Source organism: Crassostrea angulata, chromosome 2, assembly GCF_025612915.1.
Source record: "Crassostrea angulata isolate pt1a10 chromosome 2, ASM2561291v2, whole genome shotgun sequence".
Taxonomy (NCBI): Eukaryota; Metazoa; Mollusca; class Bivalvia; order Ostreida; family Ostreidae; genus Magallana; species Magallana angulata.
Window position 1 is genome coordinate 80,074,893 of NC_069112.1, and position 21,689 is coordinate 80,096,581.

Consider the following 21,689-nt stretch of genomic DNA (forward strand, 5'->3'; position numbering starts at 1 on the left):
ACAGTTTGGTGGAAATATATACGTCTGTCGATTGTAAAATAAGGAATCTACAGTATATTTGATTTTAATTACTATATTTTCATGCTGATTGAAATATTTGAAATGTTTATTTCAAGCTGAGTGAAATCTTTTATCCGTTTATTTTAGGTTGGGTAAAGAAGTATATGGACTACTATACGCAGCAAACAAAGCCAATCCTGGACAATGTTCTCAACTTCCTGTCTGCGGACCCGCGTCGGAGATTTATTTATGCAGAACTCTCCTTCTTCTCTCTGTGGTGGGAGTCGCTCAGTGAGAGCCGCAAAGAACAGGCCAGAAAGTTAGTGTTCCCTATAATACCCCCCCCCCCCCCCCACCCCCAAAGAAAAAGAGTACAGGCAAAAAGCTCCGTCAGTTCGATGAACTGATACACACCTATTCAGAAAACATAGAAATTTTCGTTAACCAAAGGGATTGTTCTGGAATATTACGAATAAAATTCTGGAAATTCATAACCATATGATTTAATTCTATTTATATGTACAACATCCTTTAATTCTAGTTACAACATTCTTTTTCATTTGCTGTAATTATTCATCTTTATCGTATAACTTAACTTGCCTATGTCACAGTACTACCCGCATGCAGTTTAATAATTTTCATTTTAACGTTATAGCTTGATGGATATACATAAAGAATTACATTCATCTGAACGTTTCCTGATTGTTTGTTTGCTTGGGTATAATAAAACAGTCTTGTATTGGGTTTCTTTGCATTATGTTGATGAATTCTTGAATTGATTTCACTGGCCATTTCTTTCGATACGTAGGGTGCTTCGAAACGGACAGCTGGAGATAGCGACAGGGGGGTGGGTGATGAACGACGAAGCCAACACACACTACGCAGCAATGGTGGACCAGCTTATTGAGGGGAACCAGTATATTCATGCTGTTTCAGGTAAGTCTGCTGGAACTCAGGAGTAAAATTTTTCCATAATGCGAAAAAATCTGTCCAAAATGGGTATAAAATTCGTTCAAAATGAGTAAAAGATCCAGTCAAAGTGAAAATAAAATCCATCTAAAATGCATAAAAATTCATTATAAATGAAATAAAATCAGTACAAAATACTTTAAAATTCTGTACAATGTCCACCTGAAGGTCTACTGTATTGTCGCTGTTCTTTTTACAGGTTTCACTCCCCGTTCTGGCTGGGCTATTGACCCTTTTGGACACACTCCCACCATGGCCTATCTGCTGAATAGGTCAGGGGTCAAGGGGATGTTGGTGCAGAGAGTTCACTATGCCATCAAAAAACACTTGGCAAGGAGCCAAAACCTGGAGTTTATGTGGAGACAGCTCTGGGGTCAGTATTACTGTAAATTCCTTCGTTTACGCGAGTACTTATTTCAGCGATTCCGCTGTTTTGCATCAAATTGCAAGAATGTAAAATTGCTAACTCCAATTTAATGTTATTCCAACTTTACACATATATTGATGCCTCTATTGACAGGCTGATATCAAACATTAGTATGCCTTCTGTCAGTTTGCCGCTATTTTCGCATAGTATACAAAGGATTTACAGCGAAAGCATACTATGCCGAAATAGAGCATGGTAAATGTTTTCAACGAAAATCTTACAAGCGCCAAAGCGGGTTTCGAACTCGAGATGCTAAAATCATTCCAGCATGAAGCCAAACGCATTACCGCTCCGCTATATTTGCTGATAATGTAACTGACGGTATTTATATATATAAAACGTAGATATATACACGACTGGACGATTAAAATTATTAATCGTTCCTTCATTATTGATGATGAATTTAAAGTTAAAGTTTCTGATAAACTTTTGAACAAATTTCTTGAACATATTTCGTAGAAATTCTGCATGAGAATCACAAAAACGCTTTTTAAATGATGCTTGATTAAGAATGTACAAGAAAAAAATTCAATGAGATTTCGTCTGCTTAACAATTCAAGTTTTTTCGTTAAGGTCAAACGTTTCTCATTTCTTGAAAAGAACATAAACGTTTGTTGACTTTTTATTGTACAACAACTTGTTGATTAAATAAACAATCAAATCAATTGATTAATTTAAAAAAAAAAACCAAATGTTTGCTTCTCCGGTGATTATTTTAAGAGACTAGTCAACACTCAAACGTCACAGCTACTTATAGCAAAGCACGTCAGTATATTCAACAGTCGGCATAATAATAACAATAGTGTTGTGTTGTGCATGTACTATGCCTAAATAGTAGTCAGGGTTTGATACTAAGTGCACTCGCCTCCGGCTCGTGCACTATGTATCAAACCCTGACTACTATTTAGCCATAGTACATGCACAACACAACACTATCTTTTAATTAGTGATGTACCAATCATCGATTATAATAAAAAAATCAGACGATTGCCACATTCTAAGAGCTCGATCATAAAAGGCTTCTGATCATTGCAATTAATCGGTTGAGGGTCTTTTCCTTTTCAATGAGCGCGTATCATAAACAGAATATTCTAGACGCAAACTATCTAAACTCTAAAAAGGCCTGCGATCTGAAAATTGCTGACATGTCAGATGGGCTCCATATTCTTACTCATAAAATAAAGCACATTCTAGAATTTTGACGCATTTTGGTTTCAAGAAAATTAATGTTCGACTGCTTACTGAAGAAAATCTATTGAATACAACATTTGTTTGGGTAGGAATACTAAGTAAATTAAAATACGAAAGGCCTAGTAATGCGTCTGTTAATTATTACTTGTTTATTTACATTTATTTACCACTAAACTATAAAACATAGAAACCTTTGAATTCAATCCATAATTAGTTAGTTGCGGGAAGCTGATTATCGATTATGAAAATTCCACCGATTCCCATCACTATCAGACATTCAATTAACTCTAATGTCTGGAGGTAGAAATGTACTATGACGCCCATAAAGCCTCATTAATGCCTCTGTTGACAGACAAGGACGGAAGCTCGGACACCCTGTGTCATGTGATGCCCTTTTACTCCTACGACGTTCCTCACACCTGTGGGCCGGACCCCAAGATCTGCTGCCAGTTCGACTTTGCCCGGATGTCCCCTGGTCGGTACAACTGTCCGTGGAGAGTTCCTCCCCAGGCCATCACTGAGGGCAATGTGGCTGACAGGTCAGGTTACGAGGGCCGGGGGGTCAACAAACTAATCATCACATCTACCTTAAGAAGGCTGGGTGGTAAAAAAAACTAACAATCAGATCTACCTTTAGGAGACTGGATGGTCAACAAACTAACCATCAGATCTACCTTAAGGAGACTGGATGGTCAACAAACTAACCATCAGATCTACCTTAAGGAGACTGGATGGTCAACAAACTAACCATCAGATCTATCTAAAGAAGACTGGATTGTCAACAAACTAACCATCCAATCTATCTTAAAGAGACTGTATGGTCAACAAACTAACCATCAGATCTACCTTAAGGAGGCTAGATGGTCAACACACTAACCATCAGATCTATCTTAAGGAGACTGGATGGTCATCAAACTAACCATCAGATCTACCTTAAGGAGACTGGATGGTCAACAAACTAATCATCAGATCTACCTTAAGGAGGCTGGATGGTCAACACACTAACCATCGGATCTACCTTAAGGAGACTGGATGGTCAACAAAATAACCATCAGATATACCTTAAGGAGACTGGATGGTCAACAAACTAACCATCAGATCCACCTTAAGGAGGCTGGATGGTCAACAAACTAACCATCAGATCTACCTTAAGGAGGCTGGATGGTCATCAAACTAACCATCAGATCTACCTTAAGGAGGCTGGATGGTCATCAAACTAACCATCAGATCTACCTTAAGGAGGCTGGATGGTCAACACACTAACCATCAGATCTACCTTAAGGAGGCTGGATGGTCATCAAACTAACCATCAGATCTACCTTAAGGAGACTGGATGGTCAACAGACTAACCATCAGATCTACTTCCTGTCAACAAAATAATGTTTATTGCTCAGATGATCATTTATAAACTCTTTTAGATCTTTTAGTTTTTTGACTATCCAGGTTCCTTTAAGATGTCATACTCTTTGTCAGGGGAGACAACTTTCTAAAGGTATTTTTCTTAGTATGTTTTTTTAAAACAGAAATGAACTGTATATTTTAGGATGTTTAGGAAGTCTATGTCTGGGAAATATGGTATATTATAGAATATGTTTTAAGTTACCTCAAAATTAAGTCAAGATTTTTTGATTGATTTTGATGCTTGAGTATTCCGAGACATGATTGATTTTTCTGCACTTTTTGGAATCTAAAATTTTCTATTTGAAATCCTTTGACAAGTAATATAGGAATACCTCTATTCAACTTACTACATGTGGATGTATAGATTTTATAACAGATTTCTGGAATACATGGTACTGTAAACGTAATATAATTAGTGTGTATGATATTTAGTGGAAAATGGTTTTTCAACAAGTTAGCGTGGATTTGATTTAGCACATTTATATTTTACATTTTGCGATGTACTTGATTTAGCAGATGCCGTTTTCCGCCAAAAACACTAAATAGAATTCACAGCCAAATGTAATACCTTTACAGTCTACTGGATAGTTTTCCATAATTATGTATGAAAAGAGTTTGGATAAAGAGATAAGTGAAGACTTTTAATTTAACGTTTTTTGTCATACAGAGCTGCCATGTTGATTGATCAATACAAAAAGAAGGCCTCGCTGTACCGCAGTAACGCTCTGTTCATACCGCTAGGCGACGACTTCAGATACGACCAAGCGGAGGAATGTGAGAGACAATTCAACAACTACCAGAAAATATTTGACTACCTGGACAAAAACCCACAGTTAGGAGTGAAGGTGAGAGAGAGAGAGAGAGAGAGAGAGAGAGAGAGAGAGAGAGAGAGAGAGAGAATTCAACAACTGCAATGTACCAGAAAATCTTTGACTACCTGGACAAAAATCCACAGTTAGGAGATAAAGAGAGAGACAGATAGATAGACAGACAGACAGACATAGACAGGAGAGAGAGAGAGAGAGAGAGAGAGAGATATATATTAAGAGAGAGAGAGAAAAAAAACAAGAGAAAAGAAGAGAACAAGAAAGAAGGAACGAGAGAGAGAGAGAAAGAAATCAGTTTGAATACTTTTACTTTCAGGCCCAGTTTGGAACCCTGTCAGAGTACTTTGACAAGATCCATGAATTGTCTGGATCAGAGCCTGGTTCCCGTCCCCGGGAATATCCAGTTCTTACCGGGGACTTCTTCACGTACGCTGATAAAGACGACCATTACTGGTCTGGATATTTCACATCCAGACCGTTCCAGAAACAGATGGACCGCAACATTGAGACCAACCTGAGGTATGTACTGGGGAGTTACTTATGATGATGTATGTGCTGGGGAGTTACTTATGATGAGGTTAGTACTGGGGTCTGGGAAGTTATATAGGAGGTGTTTAATATTGAGACCAACCTGAGGTATGTACTGGGGAGTTAAATTTGAGGTGTTTGCTATGTAACAATGGGTGTACCCTTAGTTTTGTTTACGTTCATTCTATTCAATCTTCAATTCGTTCTTTTCAATTGCAAATAGAGTATTATTCAATTGGAAGTTTTCAGTTTGTATATATTATATATAATGTTCCCACTGTTGTACAGTATTATGTGTGTTACTGTATTCATCTGTGTGGTTTGTTTCCATTGTTACAGATCAGCAGAGATCGCATTCAGTCTCGCCGCAGTGTACCAGAGGAAGCACCGCCTCTCGGGATTCCCCGAGGACCAGTTGATGCGGCTACTTGTGGAGGCTCGTAGGAACCTAGGGCTTTTCCAGCACCACGATGGCATCACGGGAACTGCTAAGGATTTTGTGGTGGTGGACTATGGAGAAAGGTCAGAGAGGGGGATAACTCTCAGTTCTTTGTGTTATATATATAAGGTTAGAGAAGGAGATAACTCTCAGTTCTTTGTGTTATATATATAAGGTTAGAGAAGGAGATAACTCTCAGTTCTTTGTGTTATATATATAAGGTCAGAGAGGGAGATAACTCTCAGTTCTTTGTGTTATATATATAAGGTCAGAGAGGGAGATAACTCTCAGTTCTTTGTGTTATATATATAAGGTTAGAGAGGGGGATAACTCTCAGTTCTTTGTGTTATATATATAAGGTCAGAGAAGGAGATAACTCTCAGTTCTTTGTGTTATATATATAAGGTCAGAGAGGGAGATAACTCTCAGTTCTTTGTGTTATATATATAAGGTTAGAGAGGGAGATAACTCTCAGTCCTTTGTGTTATATATATAAGGTTAGAGAGGGAGATAACTCTCAGTTCTTTGTGTTATATATATAAGGTTAGAGAGGGAGATAACTCTCAGTTCTTTGTGTTATATATATAAGGTCAGAGAGGGAGATAACTCTCAGTTCTTTGTGTTATATATATAAGGTTAGAGAGGGAGATCACTCTCAGTTCTTTGTGTTATATATATAAGGTTAGAGAGGGGATAACTCTCAGTTCTTTGTGTTATATATATAAGGTCAGAGAGGGAGATAACTCTCAGTTCTTTGTGTTATATATATAAGGTCAGAGAGGGGGATAACTCTCAGTTCTTTGTGTTATATATGTAAGGTTAGAGAGGGGATAACTCTCAGTTCTTTGTGTTATATATATAAGGTCAGAGAAGGAGATAACTCTCAGTTCTTTGTGTTATATATATAAGGTTAGAGAAGGAGATAACTCTCAGTTCTTTGTGTTATATATATTTACTATGGGGCAACTTTTATTTGTGGCAACCTAATTTCACTATTGACTTGTTTGCTGCAACTTACTTTTGTTTAATCCATACTTGCCCGACTTGTACAACAAGATGCAACCAAGTCTAATTCATTAGAATATATGAGAAAAAAATCTTCTAAAACACAAATTGTCTAAAAAAGCCCTAACTTTAGTCAGTTCAGTCTAGATTAAAATATGTCAAAATCGTATTCTTCAGGAGTATGGTTGGGCCATATTCGGGGGGGGGGGGGGGGGGGGGGGGGGGGGGGGGGGGGGTGGGGGTGGGGGTGGGGCTTCCAATTTTACGAAGGAAATCATTTAAATTGTTCACAAAAATTGAAATGTTTTTATATATGGCATTTTTACATTGTTGATTCTTTAAAATTGTTTAGACCCTGGCCCCTGGACCTCACAAGGGGTTCAAAGTTCAATGTATGTTTTGTAATCCATATATAAACAGTTGATTAAGTCTTATCGTCTTCTCGAGAACTTCAATGCTCAATATGTGATATGACTGTAAAACCATCCTGTTACAAAGGGGCTCAATGATAAACAGAAGAATATGCAGGGATTTTTTTTGGCTCACCGAGACGAAGTCAAGGGGAGCTTATGCTATACCGTCGGCGTCCGGACCTGGTTAAAGTTTTTGTTGCAGGTCCTGTATCTAAGCTATTTATTACTTGTCCTATCTTCACCAAACTTGCATGGATGATGCATCTGGACCTACTTATGGACTTGAAAGACTGTAACGGGATGAGCGGAGGCTACTCCAAACAACAACAAGACATCTTAAATTTAACAAAATTTAATAACAAAAAAAATAAGAGAAAGAAAGAAAAGATAGAAATATAAACACTAAACCACACAAACACTCACACACCTTTCACTCAACAAGAAAAAATATGATGTTTATACAAATGACCAAAAATAAATTAGAAGAGTGTCCGAATCTCCGGGGCTGTAGTCCTGGACCAACTACGGAGTAGTTTCGTCACCACAATCATCATCATCACCACTATCGTCAACATCATCAACTACAACACCATAATCATAAAAGACATCATCGTCATCACCATAATCATCTACTTCATAATCATCACCGACGTCACCATGAACGACATCATCTACATCATCTTCATCGACATGACCATCATCATCGTCGTCATCATCACCATAACATCATCGTCGTCATCAACATCACCATCACATCGTCATCGACTTCACCATCACATCATCATCGTCTCAACATCAACAATATGACACACGGTCAGCTATCCGTGTCCGCGTCAAATGCTGAACTTGTGAAACTAAAACATGCCACACAGGCTTCTAACACGATACCCCCTTCACACACTAAGCACGTCTTTATTGCTGGACAGCTCGGCCGGGTATATCTTAGCGCCTATTGTTAGCGTCGGTCAAGCACGTTGCAAAGAATTATGGGAAAAATAAAATCGGGTGTGTTCGATATGAACAGTGATTGTCACACACCTCCCCCCTTAAAAAATTGTCCTGCAATTTCAAATAAACAATCACTGAATTTTGAAAATTCTCACGTATTTACAATAAAACCTATACACATACCTGTACTGTCTACTATACATCTCACTGACGACTCAGGTAATCCGCACCCACATTGTCGCTTCCTTTGATCGCAATGATCCTAAAGCGGTATGGCTGAAGCTGCAAAGCCCAACGCATCAGTCTGGAGTTCTCTGTCTTTGCTTTGTTAAGGTAGGTCAGGGGTTGGTGATCAGTTTCAAGTAGAAACTCGCGTCCATAAAGGTACTGGTGGAACTTCTGTATTCCCCACACTACTGCCAAACACTCCTTCTCGATAACAGCGTATGCCTTTTCTCTTGGTTGAAGTTTCCTACTGGCGTACGCTACGGGTAGTTTCTCGTCATCCTCCATCTGTAACAGCACAGCACCTATCCCATCATCTGCAGCGTCCGTGCGTAAAATGAAGGTTTCATTAAATTCTGGCAACTTCAATATTGGCCTTTCTGCTAACATGTGTTTCAATGTATCAAAAGCTCGTTGCTGACTTTCAGTCCAAATAACTTTATTTGGTTGGCCCTTCTTCGTAAGATCAGAAAGTGGAATGGCTATCGCAGAGAAATTCGGAAAAACTTTCTGTAGAATCCTGCTAAGCCTAGGAAGGCACGAACCTGTTTCTTGGTTTGTGGTATTGGCGCATTTCTGACTGCATCAATCTTGTCCTGTTCTGGTTCTAGACACTTGTTGCCCACCATATGTCCCAAACAGTCAATCTTGTCAAATCCGATGAAACATTTTGTCGGTCTGGCCGCAAGTCCCGCATCTCTGAGTCGTTCGAACACAGTCTTCAGTATATGTAGATGTTCTTCAAAGGTATCTGTAAAAACAATGACATCATCGATAAAGTTTTCTACGCCGTTCATACCTTGAAGTAGTTTTCTCATCATACGACTAAATGTTGCCGGCGCGTTTACAAGACCAAACGGCATTGTCCTGAATTGGTACAATCCGGATGGTGTGGAAAAGGCTGTAAGCGGCTTACTCTCGTCAGCCATCGGTGCTTGCCAGTATCCTTTGCTTAAGTCTATCTTTGACACAAACTTCTTTCCGGTCATTTTGGAAAATATGCTTTCTGGACTGGGCATTGGTTCTGCATCAAATACCGTAGCACAGTTCAGTCGTCTATAATCAATGCAAAATCGATTCGTTCCATCTTTCTTCCGAGCTATGACAACTGGAGCTGAATAAGGGGAAGATGATGGCTCAATCACATTCAACTGTAGCATTTTCTGAACTTCTTCTGTAATTGTTTTCTCTGTACTGAACGGAATTGGATATGGTTTCACACGCACAGGTTCAGACGATGTCACAACAATCTTATGCTCCACTAAGTTCGTCATTCCAGGTATATCCGTAAATACATCTGAGAACGAATCACACAGTGATTTAGCAGTTTCCAACTGATCTGGTGTTAGTCTGTCTGCAAACTTTATGTCCTTTGCTGTTTCGGTTTGAGTAACAGGTGGCATAAGAATAGAGTCCTGTTGTTCATCATCATCTAGGTCACTAAAGTCTATGAGTGAAATTGCACATGTTGACAAAACACCACAGTTCAATGTATCTCGTTCAACATACTTCTTAAGAAGATTTGCGTGGAAAGTTTTCAGCTTGCCTCCCATATCGATTTTGTAGTCCATCTGTCCTAACGGTACTGCAGGTACTTTTTCTTTCGGAATAGTCCGCTGACACACGTCACATGATCTGCAGAAACGTCTAATGTCTGACTGGATTCCTGGCCAGTAAAATTCGGACACTACTCTGTCGGTTGTTTTCTTTGATCCCAGATGACCACCCATCAAAGTTTTATGTGCGATCTTCATAACGATAGTTCTGTATTTCCGGGGAACGATTAACTGTCGAAAAAGTTTTCCACTGGACACTTTGGGACTGCAAAATTCTCTGAACAACATTTGCTTCCGTTCACACATTTTTGAAAATCCGCCGTCACTGAAATGTTTAAGCTGTCCACTCTCAGCTAAGCTCCATAACTTTTTCAGTGTCTCGTCGTTTCGTTGTTCTTGTAAGATATCCTCCGGCGATACATCCCGTATTGCTTCCGGTACTTTCAATGGTTTGTATGGAGACTGTTTCTTTTTCAGTTGCGCACGCGTTTCAACAGTTGCTATGTTTTCAACGGAATGAATCCAGGCTGGATTTGGTTCATGTGGTTTCCTTACTCCACGAATATTACCAAGAATAAGATCGTACGAAGGCGAATCAAAGCACCAAGCATCAACACTTCCGGTAAAGTAAGGAGTATCGACATCAATTCTAGCCACATCTGAATCAATAATATGACCGTCTGCTAACTTGCATCGTTGAGATGTCCCTGTTAGTTGATCATCGTTTACCAGTTCTCTACGAATAACGGCACCACTACAACCTGTGTCTCTTAGCACAGTCACTAGTTTATTGCCAACACATCCTTTCACAACTGGCATTTCCGTTTCACAGAAAGCAACCGAATCACCAACACACGGTAAGTTTCCATGTTTCTCGACGACACTCGCGGCTCCTTGGCGACCTCTACCGCGTCCTGGATATCCATGGTTCCCATTATTGTACGACCCACGTTGAAAATCACTAGGGTAAGTATGTTTCGGTGTTGTTTCTTGTTTCTCGCTCGAATTAAACGGCCTGTTATTCGGACTTTTGCGGAAGTTGCAGTTAAAGGCTTTATGTCCTTGTCGTCCGCACTCATAACACTTCACTGCATTTCCAGATTGGTTTTGTTGCACGAAATCTTTGTACGGCGGTTGTCTATCGGACTGCTGTCGTCTGTCAAAGAGCGGTTTTTGCGTAAGTGAAGAGGATGTCACTGTTCTGGCCTCAGCAAACTGGTCCGCGTATCGCGCCATGTCTTGGATCGAAGTAGGAATCCTCTCCTTTAGGAATAAGGCAAGTTCTTTCGAGCAACACAATAAAAACTGTTCACGTAATAACAAGTCCTTCAGATCATCGAATGTCTTGTTAGTCTTAGACAGCTGAATCCACCGCTCAAGGTAACTGTCCAGTCTGGTAGAAAATTGCATAAAAGTTTCACTTCCGTCTGGTTTTGAAAATCGGAACTTCTTGCGGAAACCGTCCTCCGTCATGTCAAATCGTTTCAACAGGGCGTTCTTCAACTCGTTGAAATCAAGTGCTGTTTCGGGTGAGAGGCTTGCGAATACATCCAGTGCCTTTCCTTTGAGTAATGCGCTAAGATGAGTCCCCCACGTGTCTTTATTCCATTTCTGCGTTGTTGCGTATATCTCAAATCTTTGAATGTACGCGTCAATGTTGTCTTTCGAATCCTCAAACGGAGGAAGTTTTGGTCCTTTTATCACTTGAGAAGTTTCTTTCTCCTCTTTAGTCACAACACTCGGCTTCATGTGAGATCTCTCGAGTTGCAGTTTGTGATCAAGTTCCAGTTCTTCTAGTTTTTGCTGATGTCTCTTTTCTTCTATCAATCGGGCGTGCTCTCGCTCATCATGTTCTCTCAATCGGGCGTGCTCTCGCTCATCATGTTCTCTTGCGGCGCGCTCTTTCTCCATCTGTAGTTTGAAGTCGCGGTCTCTCTCCTCCTGTCTCTCGACTCTATGTTTCTCACGTTCGTCCCGCATTCTGGCCTGTTCGTCCTTCACGAATTGTTGAAGGTCTTCATCCTTCATCCCCATCTTGGTCCCCACTTCAAGTAGCTCCAGCATCTCCTTGACAGTAGACATGGTGCATTGACTGACAGACCAACTTACCTCAAAATTATCTCATAAAGGGACTAACTTCTCAACTTTTAACAAAACAATCTGCCTAACGTAATGTACTCACCAAGGGAAAAGGAAACAACGACCTACACTTGCTCTTACATGTACTACAAAAAAGATCAAAAAATGAAAAATAAAATAAACCTTGGCAACTGTTCACTTATAAAGATATCTTGTAGTATCTGGAGGAGTCAACTCATCCCACCGCTGCCACCAATTGTAACGGGATGAGCGGAGGCTACTCCAAACAACAACAAGACATCTTAAATTTAACAAAATTTAATAACAAAAAAAATAAGAGAAAGAAAGAAAAGATAGAAATATAAACACTAAACCACACAAACACTCACACACCTTTCACTCAACAAGAAAAAATATGATGTTTATACAAATGACCAAAAATAAATTAGAAGAGTGTCCGAATCTCCGGGGCTGTAGTCCTGGACCAACTACGGAGTAGTTTCGTCACCACAATCATCATCATCACCACTATCCTCAACATCATCAACTACAACACCATAATCATAAAAGACATCATCGTCATCACCATAATCATCTACTTCATAATCATCACCGACGTCACCATGAACGACATCATCTACATCATCTTCATCGACATGACCATCATCATCGTCGTCATCATCACCATAACATCATCGTCGTCATCAACATCACCATCACATCGTCATCGACTTCACCATCACATCATCATCGTCTCAACATCAACAATATGACACACGGTCAGCTATCCGTGTCCGCGTCAAATGCTGAACTTGTGAAACTAAAACATGCCACACAGGCTTCTAACACGATACCCCCTTCACACACTAAGCACGTCTTTATTGCTGGACAGCTCGGCCGGGTATATCTTAGCGCCTATTGTTAGCGTCGGTCAAGCACGTTGCAAAGAATTATGGGAAAAATAAAATCGGGTGTGTTCGATATGAACAGTGATTGTCACAAAGACTTGGATGCTGAATCTGGGTTCTAAATTTAAGATGCTGAAGGAGGTTAAGATTTTTGGAGCAGGTAAAAGTTTTTATGTGCAGGTGACCTTTGATATAAGTTAATCCTGCTCCTAACTTCACCAAACTTGCATGGATGGTGTGTTTTATGATACTGATGCACCAGACAGGATTGAGTGCTGAATCCGAGCTATAGGTTTCGGATGCTGGAGGAGGTTAAGGTTTTTGGAGCAGGTTAAAGTTTTTGAAACAGGTGCCCTATGATGATGATATCTTAGTTAATACAGGTCGTAACTTCACCAAACTTGCATGGGTGATGTGTCGTATGATACTGATGCACCTGACAGGCTTGAATGCTGAGTCTGAGCCATAGGTTTCGGATGCTGGATAAGGTTAGGTTTTTTTTAACAGGTCATATGTTACATAAATAATAGAACTATTTAAAACTTGCATAGTTGATTAAACTGTAATATGAATGAATCACAGAGGAAGCTTCAGATGCAGAGCTTGATCTCCATTATCAAGGATGCTAAAAAATATATCTTAGTTAATACACGTCCTAACTTCACCAAACTTGATTGGATGGTGTGTCTTATGATACTGATGCACCAGAGAGGCTTGGATGCTGAATCTGAGCTCTGAGGAAGTTAGAGGTTTTAATTAAGGTGATAATTTGTATTATATATTCGTAATTCTATCGTTATTTCACAAACTAGTTTTAATTTAAAGCGGATATATATGGAAATTATCGATTTCAAATTTGAGGGCAATACACCCCCTTGACGACGGGCTGAAACAGAGATAATTTATCGAAAAAATACCAGCTTTTGAACTTAGTCATTTTTTGGCAAAATATTGCATATTGGGAACCCTCATTGTACGGATAACTCCACCTACAGTTCTCAAGATAGGAAGTTGTTTTTCATTTGCAGATCAATTGTACATATATCAGAGGTGTGCATATTGCTAGGATTTTGATTTCCAATAATTTATGAAAAAAATACCAGCTTTTGAACTTAGTCATTTTTTGGCAAAATGTTGCATATACATGTAGGGTACTCCATTTCACTGGATAAAGGTTGACATGGATTATGAATACAGTTTACATAAAAGAAAACCCGGTTTGCTGTCACATTGACAGCTTTTCACTTGTATATTATTGTATTGATTAACATATGAACATATGATTATCATACAATTTTTTAGAGATGATATATGATTTTGTGTCAAAACAGAATCCATGAATATCCAAGATCATAAACTATGATTTTCATATAAAATGATAAAGGTGGTCTCATAAAGGTGAAGTCTCATAAGGGTGATGCCTCGTCTCAATGAGCTTTGTAATCTGTGATTACCTATGTTTTATACTGGATCTAGACTATTGTATGACATTGTACAGATATGTTGTATGTGACTCCATAAAGCTGATTTTAGTATGTCTGTTGTTGCTTAGGTGAGCAATGTGGCCCATGGACCTCTTGTCTATTGTTTATTAGGTTTGCTGTCACTTTGACAGCTATGGTTTGTGAACACTAAGACAACTTTCCTCTTGTTCTGTTTGATACAGGCTACTGACAGCTTTTTCTCTTGTTCTGTTTGTTACAGAATACTGACAGCCTCCCTCTTGTTCTATTTGTTACAGAATACTGAGAGCCTCCCTCTTGTTCTGTTTGTCACAGGCTGCTGACAGGCGTTCTCTTGTTCTGTTTGTTTCAGGCTACTGACAAATTTGTTCTTGTTCTGGTTGTCACAGGCTGCTGACAGCCTTTCTTTTGTTCTGATTGTCACAGGCTACTTTCAAATTTTATCTTGTTCTGTTTGTCACAGGCTACTGACAGCCTTCCCCTTGTTCTGTTTGTTACAGGCTACTGACAATTTTCTGTTCTATTTGTTACAGGCTACTGAAAGCTGAGAACAACTGTAAGACCATCATCACTGAGGCTGTGTCCTTCCTCTCCATGGCAACCAAGAGCGATTATAAACAAAACATCTTCTTTGACATTGTAAGTCTGGGTTAAGAAGGCTCAATAGCAGTCACAGTTTTTAGACTGTATTTATCTTCTTATGAAGAAGAGCTCTATATTAAAATAAAGGAAGATACCCAAATTTATTACTTGAATTTTAAAGATTTTTCCTTTGGTTAAATTTTTTTAAAACTCAAATTTAAAAGTTAAAATTAACGGATTTTGCCTTTGGCTTATTATAGTTTATAAGTAAACACATAATATCCTAAACTTGTAGTAGATCTGATAGTTCATTTCTTGACAACTCAGCCTCCTTAGCATGTGTAAAAAAAATTAATTCTGGGACAATGTGGTGTTGTACATGCATACACATACTATCCTAAACTTGTAGGTAGATCTGATGATTCCTTTTAATGACCACTCAGCCTCCTGATCATGTTGAATTTTTTTTTTTAATTCTGGGACAATGTTGTGTTGTACGTGTTAATTTTACCTTCAACTTATTTATTATGAGTTTTCAAACTTTACTCTGCTCTTAATGTTTTACTGTAGACCAAATTTTATTCACACGCAAAATTTTTGCGAGCTTTGCAAATATTGTTTGCAATGATTTAGTCTCAAAATGCCTTTGGTATATTATTTTCCATGTAGTTTTCATCATGCTTGCAAACATTAGTGGCTGTGATATGGTCGGGCGTGATTGAATTTATGATGAGCCTTTAGAGCTGTATTGAATTTAATCAAATAATCAGCTGAGGATACTTATAAAGAATGATTCCTGATACTTGATTAGATCTAGATCTACTTTTATTTTTAAGGATGAAATCAGAAAGAACCACGACTCTCTGATAACAAAGAACGTGATTCAAGTCAGCGATAAACCAAGGTAAGTAAAATTACATTTATTGTACTTCAGCGTACAATTTACCAAGGTAAGTAAAATTACATAAATTTTATTGTACTTCTACATACAATTTACCAAGGTAAGGAAAATTACATTTATTGTACTTCAATGTACAATTTACCAAGCTAAGTAAAATTACATTTATTGTACTTCAACGTACAATTTACCAAGCTAAGTAAAATTACATTTATTGTACTTCCATGTACAATTTACCAAGCTAAGTAAATTACATCTTCTGTACTATGGGGTACAGTCAACCAAGGTAAATAAAATAGTATTTGTATCATACCTTGAGGTTAATTTTACCAAGGTTAGAAATATAACATCTACTGTACCTCGAGTTATATTTTACTAAGGTAAGTAGAATTTCTATTGTACCACAAGTTTCAAATCCCTAAATTCTTTCTTCAACTGAAATTCATAACTATGAGGTCAATATTGAGGCTTATTATTGACTTGAGCAATATTGATGTTGTCCGTGTCATATTATACATATATCATAAAGTGACGGGATTGTTGTATCAACTGATGTCAAAGGTATCATCACTTAAAATAACATGTTATACACATGTATATGTTACATATTATACATATATCATGAAGTGACAGGATTGTTATATCACACGATGTCAAAGGTATCATCACCTAAGATAACATGTTATACACATGTATATGTTACATATTATACATATATCATAAAGTGACAGGATTGTTATATCACACGATGTCAAAGGTATCATCACCTAAGATAACATGTTATACACATGTATATGTTACATATTATACACATATCATGAAGTGACAGGATTGTTATACCACACGATGTCAAAGGTACCATCACCTAAGATAACATGTTCTTCACATGTATATGTTACATATTATACATAACACAATCCAAATCAAAAAGGGAAAATCAAAATTCCTTTTTTTTGACCCTGTTTTTCATATCTGCATCCATTTACACCCCTTTTTGCCAAAAATAAGCCTTTACAAGTCAAAGTTCATGGAATTTTCCTGAATCATTGACATTTATATGCATTACACAGACATTTATAATGAGTAACGTTCCTCTTATTCTTATAAAAACTTATGAAGCATCAGAGGAACGTTCCTCTTTAACTAAACTAAAATCTCTACATTTCATCTGAGGAACGTTCCTCTTTTCACTTCAACAGAAATCTTCACAAAGAATCTGAGGAACGTTCCTCTTTTCACTTTAACAGAAATCTTCACAAAGAATCTGAGGAACGTTCCTCTTTTCACTTCAACAGAAATCTTCACAAAGAATCTGAGGAACGTTCCTCTTTTCACTTTAACAGAAATCTTCACAAAGAATCTGAGGAACGTTCCTCTTTTCACTACAACTGAAATCTTCACAAAGAATCTGAGGAACGTTCCTCTTTTCACTTTAACAGAAATCTTCACAAAGAATCTGAGGAACGTTCCTCTTTTCACTTTAACAGAAATCTTCACAAAGAATCTGAGGAACGTTCCTCTTTTCACTACAACTGAATCTTCACGAGGAATCTTGAGAACGTTCCCCTTTTCTCTTTAACTGAAACCTTTTACATGGTACAAGAAGAATGTTCCAATTTCCTACATTTGAAAGTAAAAACAGCAATAAGCAAAATACCGGTAATCTTAAATTAAATAAGCATTTAAACATGTTATACTTTACGTAAATATCAAGGATGTTAACAAGTACTCAAGTACTTGACTATCGCTCAGTCCCGATGATGATCAGCTAAAAGTTGATTACTCGATATAAAGTAAAAATGAGTTTGAATTTTTAATATTTTATATTGCGGCATTTTTGGGTTACAATTCAAAATAACAGCTTTTTTTTTTTTTTTTTTTTACATTTTTGGTCGGTCTGTTCTGTCGGTGCCCCTTGTGTATTTTTTAAGCAGCAAATACATGTTTTTAGCTTACACTTGAGTTTATCATTCTCTAATTTAATTCATCTATTAATGTTTTCTACTCCGTTAAATAATTAAACTACATCTGAATTGAATACAAATCATAGACTACAGAGGCTTGTTTTACTGCAGTCTGTTTCACTATAACACATGGTATAAATACAGGGTTGTAAAGTTGCCTTGTTTTACTGCAGTCTGTTTCACTATAACACATGGTATAAATACAGGGTTGTAAAGTTGCCTTGTTTTACTGCAGTCTGTTTCACTATAACACATGGTATAAATACAGGGTTGTAAAGTTGCCTTGTTTTACCACAGTCTGTTTTCACTGTAACACATGGTATAAATACAGGGTTGTAAAGTTGCCTTGTTTTACCACAGTCTGTTTTCACTGTAACACATGGTATAAATACAGGGTTGTAAAGTTGCCTTCTTTTACCACAGTCTGTTTTCACTATAACACATGGTATAAATACAGGGTTGTAAAGTTGCCTTGTTTTACCACAGTCTGTTTTCACTGTAACACATGGTATAAATACAGGGTTGTAAAGTTGCCTTGTTTTACCACAGTCTGTTTTCACTGTAACACATGGTATAAATACAGGGTTGTAAAGTTGCCTTGTTTTACTGCAGTCTGTTTCACTATATTACATGGTATAAATACAGGGTTGTAAAGTTGCCTTCTTTTACAGCTCTGTTCTACTGTTCAACTCCCTCACCCACCCCAGACAGGAAGTAGTCACCCTCCATGTCAGTGACCCCAATATTGAGGTCAAGGATGCTAAGGGCAAGGTCATAACCTCCCAGACTGACCCTTTCTGGAAGGATTCCAATGAGATGTCTCAGGATAGATTTAAGGTAAGGCTTTGTTTATCAATCTTAGTAATTACGTAAGAAACATTGATGGTGATAAAACCATAGTAGTATTAGGGGGGACGAACCCAGTTAGCCTAGTACAGCTATATCATGCACCTAAAAGGAGTGATTGTTAAGAACATCAAATCTTTAATATTACATCACAATCACTCAAACTCTAGAAAACACTTATGACACAATATATAGCTGTGAGTTCTACATCATCAAAACACTTTATGAGATGCAAATCGTGACTGATAAATACCTATGAATATATGAGTTTGTTTAAAGTAGATATATATTACAGAAAGTCACATACAGTCCCTGAAATGGTCTACTTTCCAACTAGAGCTGTTGATATACACCCTGTGTTTTACAACTGTACTTTGTGACTGAGCTGCCTGTAAATTACTAGTTGAGTTGTTGATATACACCCTGTGTTTTACAGCTGTCCTTTGTGACTGAGCTACCTGTAAATTACTAGTAGAGTTGTTGATATACACCCTGTGTTTTACAGCTGTCCTTTGTGATTGAGCTACCTGTAAATTACTAGTAGAGTTGTTGATATACACCCTGTGTTTTACAGTTGTCCTTTGTGACTGAGCTACCTGTAAATTACTTGTAGAGTTGTTGATATACACCCTGTGTTTTACAGCTGTCCTTTGTGATTGAGCTACCTGTAAATTACTAGTAGAGTTGTTGATATACACCCTGTGTTTTACAGCTGTCCTTTGTGACTGAGCTACCTGTAAATTACTAGTACAGTTGTTGATATAGTCCTGGTGTTTTACAGCTGTCCTTTGTGACCGAGCTACCTGTAAATTACTAGTAGGGTTGTTGATATACACCCTGTGTTTTACAGTTGTCCTTTGTGACTGAGCTGCCTGTAAATTACTAGTAGGGTTGTTGATATACTCCCAGTGTTTTACAGCTGTTCTTTGTGACTGAGCTGCCTGTAAATTACTAGTAGAGTTGTTGATATACACCCTGTGTTTTACAGCTGTCCTTTGTGATTGAGCTACCTGTAAATTACTAGTAGAGTTGTTGATATACACCTTGTGTTTTACAGCTGTCCTTTGTGACTGAGCTACCTGTAAATTACTAGTACAGTTGTTAATATAGTCCCTGTGTTTTACAGCTGTCCTTTGTGATTGAGCTACCTGTAAATTACTAGTAGAGTTGTTGATATACACCCTGTGTTTTACAGCTGTCCTTTGTGATTGAGCTACCTGTAAATTACTAGTAGAGTTGTTGATATACACCCTGTGTTTTACAGTTGTCCTTTGTGACTGAGCTGCCTGTAAATTACTTGTAGAGATGTTGGTATACACCTTGTGTTTTACAGTTGTCCTTTGTGACTGAGCTGGCTGTAAATTACTAGTAGAGCTGTTGATATACACCCTGTGTTTTACAGCTGTCCTTTGTGATTGAGCTACCTGTACATCACTAGTAGAGTTGTTGATATACACCCTGTGTTTTACAGCTGTCCTTTGTGACTGAGCTACCTGTAAATTACTAGTACAGTTGTTGATATAGTCCTGGTGTTTTACAGCTGTCCTTTGTGACCGAGCTGCCTGTAAATTACTAGTAGAGTTGTTGATATACACCCTGTGTTTTACAGCTGTCCTTTGTGTCTGAGCTACCTGTAAATTACTAGTAGAGTTGTTGATATACACCCTGTGTTTTACAGTTGTCCTTTGTGACTGAGCTGCCTGTAAATTACTAGTAGAGCTGTTGATATACACCCTGTGTTTTACAGCTGTCCTTTGTGACTGAGCTGCCTGTAAATTACTAGTAGAGTTGTTGATATACACCCTGTGTTTTACAGTTGTCCTTTGTGACTGAGCTACCTGTAAATTACTTGTAGAGATGTTGATATACACCCTGTGTTTTACAGCTGTCCTTTGTGACTGAGCTGCCTGTAAATTACTAGTAGAGGTGTTGATATACACCATGTGTTTTACAGCTGTCCTTTGTGATTGAGCTACCTGTAAATTTCTAGTAGAGTTGTTGATATACACCCTGTGTCTTATAGTTGTCCTTTGTGATTGAGCTGCCTGTAAATTACTAGAAGAGTTGTTGATATACTCCCTGTGTTTTACAGCTGTCCTTTGTGACTGAGCTACCTGTAAATTACTAGAAGAGTTGTTGATATACTCCCTGTGTTTTACAGCTGTCCTTTGTGACTGAGCTACCTGTAAATTACTTGTAGAGTTGTTGATATACTCCCTGTGTTTTACAGCTGTCCTTTGTGACTGAGCTGCCTGTAAATTACTTGTAGAGTTGTTGATATACACCCTGTGTATTACAGCTGTCCTTTGTGACTGAGCTGCCCGCCCTGGGGATCGTCAGATATCAGATATCACAGAGAAAGGACAGCTCCAGCAACAGTCTGGCCACGGTCACGTACTACCATGGAGACGGACCCTCATCTCAGTGAGTCTGTTGTCTGATTGTTATCATAGAGACTTCTAGCTTATCTTATTTCTGTCTTTTTCTTACATTTTTTAGCTCGCCTCAGCCAAAGGTTCAAGTGAGCTTTTCTGATCACAATTTGTCCGTTGTCTGTCGTTGTCGTCGTTGGCATTGTCATCATTGTCGTCATTGTCGTCCTCGGCGTCATTGTAAACTTTTCACATTTTCATCTTCTTCTGAAGAACCACTGGGCAGATTTCAACTAAATTTGGCACAAAGCACCACTAGGTCAAGTGGATTCAAGTTTGTTTAAATGAAGGGCCACGCCCTCTTTATAGGGGAGATAATTGAGAATTATTGAAAATTTGTTGGTATTTTTCAAAAATCTTCTTCTCAAAAACTATTCGGCCTCAAAAGCTAAACTTGTGTGGAGGCATCCTCAGGTAGTGTAGATTCAAGTTTGATCAAATCATGGTCCCCGGGGGTAGGGAGGGGCCACAATTAGGGGATCAAGTTTTACATAGGAATATATAGAGAAAATCTTTAAAAGTGTTCTTCTCACAAACTATCAGGCCAGAAAAACTCAAATTAAAATGGAAGCATCCTCAGGTAGTGTA

General features: G+C 38.2%; 1 protein-coding gene across 1 annotated transcript in view; it reads left to right on the top strand.

Moving 5' to 3' along the window:
- The window catches only part of LOC128171314 (alpha-mannosidase 2x-like), a 43,003-nt gene that overhangs the window by 4,920 nt on the left and 16,394 nt on the right, over positions 1-21,689 (top strand). Inside the window, exons 4-14 of the mRNA XM_052837079.1 lie at positions 148-319; positions 809-936; positions 1,169-1,342; positions 2,940-3,126; positions 4,656-4,833; positions 5,132-5,334; positions 5,683-5,865; positions 14,913-15,018; positions 15,798-15,865; positions 18,495-18,660; positions 20,969-21,093. Of these exons, the coding sequence (XP_052693039.1) occupies positions 148-319; positions 809-936; positions 1,169-1,342; positions 2,940-3,126; positions 4,656-4,833; positions 5,132-5,334; positions 5,683-5,865; positions 14,913-15,018; positions 15,798-15,865; positions 18,495-18,660; positions 20,969-21,093 (1,690 nt within the window). The remainder of the gene's footprint in view (positions 1-147; positions 320-808; positions 937-1,168; positions 1,343-2,939; positions 3,127-4,655; positions 4,834-5,131; positions 5,335-5,682; positions 5,866-14,912; positions 15,019-15,797; positions 15,866-18,494; positions 18,661-20,968; positions 21,094-21,689) is intronic.